Source organism: Orycteropus afer, unplaced genomic scaffold (genome assembly GCF_000298275.1).
Source record: "Orycteropus afer afer isolate SDZICR_OR568_19922 unplaced genomic scaffold, OryAfe1.0 scaffold00119, whole genome shotgun sequence".
In the NCBI taxonomy this organism is placed as follows: Eukaryota; Metazoa; Chordata; class Mammalia; order Tubulidentata; family Orycteropodidae; genus Orycteropus; species Orycteropus afer.
Window position 1 is genome coordinate 1,378,804 of NW_006921706.1, and position 6,772 is coordinate 1,385,575.

General features: G+C 38.2%; 1 protein-coding gene across 1 annotated transcript in view; it reads left to right on the forward strand.

The window, feature by feature from the left end:
- The window catches only part of VWDE (von Willebrand factor D and EGF domains), a 102,194-nt gene that overhangs the window by 18,895 nt on the left and 76,527 nt on the right, over window positions 1–6,772 (forward strand). The window contains 1 exon segment of the mRNA XM_007944089.1: window positions 3,054–3,209. Within this exon segment, the coding sequence (XP_007942280.1) occupies window positions 3,054–3,209 (156 nt within the window).

Consider the following 6,772-nt stretch of genomic DNA (forward strand, 5'->3'; position numbering starts at 1 on the left):
AAAAAAATACATATATATAACATAAAAATATTTATTTATTACAGTTAGACAAAATATTCTCAGAAAAAAAAAAATGACCAGTATTTATAAAGGGATAATTTTTTTTCATTGTGATTTGGGTGAAAGTTTACAGAACAAATTCACTTTCCATACAGCAGTTTACATGCACTTTGTCTCATGATATTGACTACAATTTACCACAATGCAACAGCTCCCACTTCCTCCCCATAGTTACCTCTTCACTGTGTCGATCCTCCATGCACTCCTGCCCCCTGAGCTGTCTCCCTGTGCATACACAGCCCTTATATTCTCCCATGATTGTTCTCTCCAAGGATTATATCTATCTAGTGTAAATGTTCACCTCATATGCCTGTTTTTTGTTTGGCTGGAAGCCACAGAAGTTGGTTCAAGTCCAGACCTGAATGGCAGCTCAGGGCCATAGTCAGTGGTTCCACCAGGCTCTATCAGACCAGCAAACTTGATCCCTTTCCCCTTCCCCAAATGATTTTGAGTTTTGTTCCACATTGTTCTTATAAAGGGATAATTTTTAATGTTTACTATAGGTTACACCCCCCCTTTTCCCCTGTATGTAATAACCTTGTAATCTCTCTATTTAAGACAAACATTGTCCCTTACCAGGTTGTAACATCCTGTCATGATAAAGTTGGTAGTTTTTTAATGTTTTATAGAGTAGAAATACAAGGAGAAGTGAGTGGAAATATATTAACCAAAAAATTTTTTTAAGAAGCTTTATTGAGATAGTTCACATCCCTTATGATTTATCCATTTAATCTGTACAATTCAATGGCTTTTTGAATTCATAGATATGTGCAACACATACCTGTGCTATGCCACAGTCAGTGCTAGAACATGTTCATTATTTAAAAAAAAATAAAACCCCATGTATCCTTAACTCTCACACTTCTATCCCCTTCTCCCATCCCCATAGCCCTAAGTAATCACCTGTTTTCTGTCTCTATAGATTTGCCTATTCTGTATATTTATTATAAAAGGAATAATAAACTAGGTGGTCTTTTGTGACTGGCCTCTTTCAGTTAGCATAATGTTTTCAAGAATCATTCATGTTGCTGCAGGACAGTTCCCATATACCCCCTTTTCCCATCTTCTGCACATGATATCTCCTATTATTAACATATTTTATTCCTGTGGTACCTTTGTTCCAGTTGAAGAACCAATATAGACACATTATTGTTAACTAAAGTGCATAGTGTACATTAGGGTTCACAATTTGTATTGAATATTCCTGTGGACAAATGCTTGTTCTGTGTCCACCATTACACCTTCATACAGGTCCTGTGCTCCATTTATTCATCACACTTTCCCCTGAATCCTGGCAATAACTGGTCCTTTCACTGTCTCTTAGCTTTATCTTTTCTAAAATATCTATAGTTGAAATCATACAGTATGTAGCTTTTCCGGATTGGTTGTTTTCACTTCATAATATGTGTTAGGATTCCTCCGTGTCTTTTCATAGCTTGATAGCATCTTTCTTTCTTTTATTTATTATTTTTAACACTGCATAATATTATATTATATGGATGCACCACAGTTTGTTTATTCATTTACTTATTGAAGGGCATTTTGATTGCTTCAAATTTTTGGCAAGTGAGAATAAAGCTTGTGTAAACATTTGAGTACAAGGCTTTATGTGGACATATATTTTCATCTCATTTATATAAATTTCTAGGAATATAGTTATGGCTTGTATGTATACATTTAGCTTTATAATAAACTGCCAAACTATCTTTCAAAGTGGTTGTGCCACTTTACATTCCCACCAGCAATGAATGCGTGTTCCTTTAGTTCCGTATCCTCGCTAGCATTTGGTGTTGTCAAGGTTTTGGATTTTAGTTATTATAATAGGTATTGTAATAAGCATGTAAAAGGTATAAATGATATCTCTATTATTTTTATTTGCATATGGAGTCCCTGGGTAGTGCAAATGGTTAATGAGCTTAGCTGCTCACCAAGTCCACCCAGAGATGCCTCAGAATAAAGGCCTGGTGATCTGAAAAAATAGCCACTGAAAACTGTATGGAGCACAGTTCTACTCTGTCACATGTGAGGTCACCAAGAGTCAGAACAGACTCGAGGGCAGCTGGTTGTTGTTGCTTTTTTTTCAATTTATTGTGATTTGGATGAAAGTTTACAGTTGTTGTTGTTGTTATGTGCCATTGAGTTGGAACAGACTCATAGCGACACCTCCTTGGTTTTCTGAGGCAGTATCACTACGGAAGTAGATTGCCCAACCTTCCTTCCAAGGAGTGGCTGATGGGTTTGAACTGCCAGCCTTCTGGTTAGCAGTCAAGTGCCTTAGGTACATTTCTGTACAGCAGTTCATATACATTTTGTTTCCTGAGAGGGCAGCTAATTTTAAATATTTTTCCTTTTGCATTGGTGATTTGGTGGTAGAATTGCTGTTTTCAGTGTGGTAGACCTGGGTTTGATTCCCAGCTAGTACACCTCATGTGCAGCCACTACCTGTCTGTCAGCGGAAGCTTAGGTGTTGCTATCATGCTGAGCAGATTTCAGTGGTGCTTCTAGACTAACTTAGACTATTAAGAAAGACCTAGTAATCTACTTCTGAAAATAAGCCAATGAAAATCTTATGGATCACAGTGGTCTGACCTGCAACAAATTATGGGTTGGTATAGGGTGGCCAGTGTTTGCTTTGTTGTACACGGGGTTGCTATGAGTTGAAGATCTACTCACTGCCAACAGTAACAACAAAATCAAGAAGAGTTAGAGTGCTCTTAATTGTTAAGGACTAATGACAATAGAGTTCTTGAAGCTTAAATATCTCAAATACATTGCTCATACAATTTATAGAAAATGCAGGTTAAGTCACCTTTGCCTTCCTATAAGTGCCTGCCATTTCAGATGATCTTCATGTTCAGTTGTGTGTTTACTTGCCTTAATTTTGTTTTGGGATTCAACTTTAAATGTGCACTGGAATATATTAACCATGATGCATATGTAAAGATACCAATCTTTCTATCCCAGCTCAGGAGTATTCTCCTGGGGAACATTAGATTCACCGGAGCCCTTATAGGAGTGTCCATTTTGACACAATGCAACTCTAGCAGTCATCTGTTCAAAAGCTGATATGTGACGATTCCCTCTCCCTTGGATGGTGTCATTTGTTCATATTTGACAAACCAGCTGAGATGCCAACCAAATGTGTTAAGGTATTTCAACTCACTAAGAGCTTCATGAGTTTTTCCTTATTTATTTATTTATTTATTTATTTATTTATTTTAACCTACCAGACTGAATCTTCTTATGACCCATGTATTTTTAACACCAAAGTATTATTTTAATTTCGTTTCAAGATTGAATTAACTTAAAGGTGTATTCCCATTTTCCCATTCTAATAATAATAGTGGGAATACACCTTTAAGTTAATTCAATCTTGAAACGAAATGAAAATAATACTCCCCATTCTAATAATAATAGTAGGAGCTCTGGTAGCTTAGTGCCTAAAGCACTTGACTGCTAACCAGAAGGCTGGTGGTTCAAACCCACCAGCCACTTCTCGGAAGGAAGATGGGGCAATCTACTTCCGTAGTGATACTGCCTCGGGAACCCAAGGAGGGGTAGCTATGAGTCAGGTGTGACTCGACAGCACATAACAACAACAACAACAATAATAGTAATAGTTAATGTTATATACTATGCAGTCTACCAAGTGGTTTTAGCCAGGGTATTTTATATAATCTTCACAACAATTCTAAATATAGAAAACATACATTCTTAAGGATAACTGCTTTAGGGTCATACAGCTAGCTAGTGAAAGCTGTTTTGAACACAGGCAATTATTCTCCAGGACTTATATGTGTGTGTGTGTGTGTGTGTGTGTGTGTGTATGTATCTTTTTTTATTATTATTATGATTTGAGTGAAAGTTTACAGAGCAAATTCACTTTCCATACAGCAGTTCACATACACTTTGTCTCATAACATTGACTACAATTTACCCCCATGCTACAGCTCCCCTCCCACTTCCTCCCGAAAGTTACCTCTTCCCTGTGCCCCTCCCTCCGTGCACTCCTGAGCCCCTGAGCTGTCTCCCTGTGCATAAACAGCCCTTCTTTCTCCCATGATTGTTCTCTCCAAGGAGTGTATCTACCTCAGGTAAATGTTCAACTCATATGCCTGTCTTTTGTTTGGCTGGAAGCCACAGGTGTGGGTTCAATTCCAGACCTGAAGGGCAGCTAGGGACCATAGTCCCAGTGGTTCCACCAGGCTCTATCAGACCAGCAAACTAGTCCCCCTGTCCCCTTTTTTTTGTTTCCCAAATGATTTTTAGTTTTGGTCCACATGGTTCTCCCTCTCTATCCAGGATCTCCTACAAAGATCCCCCTCCAAGTGGTTGACGGTGGTAGCTGGCCACCATCTAGTTCTTCTGGTCTCTTAATCGTATAGGCTGTGGATCACATGGTGCAACAGTCGCTAGGACTAATTATTTCCATGCATCTTAGGTTTTCTTCATTCTTCTTTGCTCTGGATGAGGAGAGACCCATCATTGCATCTAGGTGGCTGCTTGTAAGCTTTTAAGATCCCAGTTGCTACTCACCAAAGTGGGAGGTGGAACAATGTTTTGTGTAGTATGTGATGTCAATTAAGCTTGATGTCCCCTGCAACTATGGTCCTGAGCCCACAGATTCAACTACTCATTCCCTCTGGGTAGCTGGCTGTGCCCAAGAAGTGACTACAACCTTGTCCCTTGTCAGCTCTACTATACACCTGTCAATTCTTACAGAACATACAAATACAGTTGTAGAACCATTGTCTGCCAACCCTATACAGTGTCTTGGGTACATTCCCCACTACATAGACATGCCTAGTAGTTCAGCCTGTCCACTCATCTATGCACCCATATATCCACCCATGTTTGCCTTCACTGACAATGCAGTACTGTATGTGCAAAAGAGTTCATCTTTGTTGTCTGCACCTCCCATGTACCTCTCTATGTCTTCCTCTTCCTCAATGCCACCTTGTTGATCACTCACATTTGGTACATTGCCCTTCTCTTCACCCAAATCAGTACTTATCTCTACCTATCTAACAGTGTTCCCTCCCCTCCCCTCCCACCCTTGGTAACCAACAAAGATAATTTCCTTCCATACAGAAACCTTTCCTTGACTTTTGCATTAATGGACTAATACAATATTTGTCCTTCTGTGTGTGACTTATTTCACTCAGCATAATGTCTGAAGTTCATTCATGTTATGCGGTGTTTTGCAGATTCTGGGTTATTCTTTAGGGTTGCATAGTATTCCATTGCGTGTATGTACCAAAGTTTGGTTATCCATTCTTCAATTGATGGACACCTAGGTTGTTTCCATCTTTTGGCTATTGTAAATAATGCTGTGATGAACATGGCTGTGCATATGTCTGTTCTTGTCATGACCCTCACTTCTCTAGGATATATACCTAGTATTGGAATGGCAGGATCAAATAGTATGTCTATTTCCAACTTTTTAAGGAATTGCCATACTGCTTTCCATCATGGTTGTATCATTTTACAGTCCCACCAGCAGTGTATGAGAGTCCCAATCTCTCCACATCCTCACCAGCATGTTATTTTCTGTCTTGTTGAACTTTGCTACTAGTGCTGGAGTGAGATGTTATCTCATTGTTGTTTTGATTTGCATTTCTAATGGTTAATGGTTGTGAGCATTTCTTCGTATGTTTGTTGGCCATCTGAATATCCTCTTTGGTGAAGTGTCTACTCATGTCTTCTGCCCATTTTTTCACTGGATTATTTGTCTTTTTGTTATTGAGGTGTTGGAGTTTCCTATAAAGTCTAGAGATAAGTACCTTGTAAGATACATCATTGCCAAATACTTTTTCCCAATCTGTGGGTTCTCTTTTGATTCTTTTGGAGAAGTCTTTGCAAGCACATAAAAAATTAATATTTAGAAGGTTCCATTCATCTAGTTTCTCTTCTGCTGTTTGTGCATTTTGGGTTATGCTTGATAGTATATTTATGCCATATATCAGGGCTCCAATATTTGCCCCTAGTTTTTCCTTGAGGAACTCTATAGTTTTAGGTTTCACATTTAAGTCTTTGATCCATCTGGAGTTAGTTTTTGTGTATGGTGTGAGGTACAGATCTTGTTTCATTTTTCTGCAAATGGATCTCCAGTTTTGCCAGCACCATTTATTAAACAAACATTCTCTTCCCCGTTTAATGGATTTCGACCCTTTGTCAAAGATCAGCTGACCATAGCTCGATGGATCTATTTATGGGTTCTCAATTCTATTCCATTGATCTATGTGTCTGTCATTGTACCAATACCAGACAGTTTTGACTACTGTAGCTTTATAGTAGGTTTTGAGGTCTGGCAGTATGAGACCTCCCACTTTGTTCTTCTTCTTCAATAGTGTTTTGCTTATCTGAGGTCTCTTTCCTTTCCCTATAAAGTTAGTGATTGTTTTTTCCATATCTTTAAAAAATGTTGATGGGATCTGGATTGGGAGTGCATTGAATGTATAGATTGCTTTGGGTAGAATTGACATTTTCAGTGTTCAATCTTCCTTGAGCATAGGATGTTCTTCCATTTATGTAGATTTCTTATGGTTTCTTGAAGTAGTTTTTTTTTTTTTTAATTTAGTTTTCTTTGTATAGGTTTTTTGTGTCCCTGGTAAGAGTTATTCCCAAGTATTTTATTTTTTTGGTAGTTATTGTAAATGGTATTGATTTCCTTATTCCTTCTTCAGCAATCTCTTTGCTGGTGTAGAGGAAT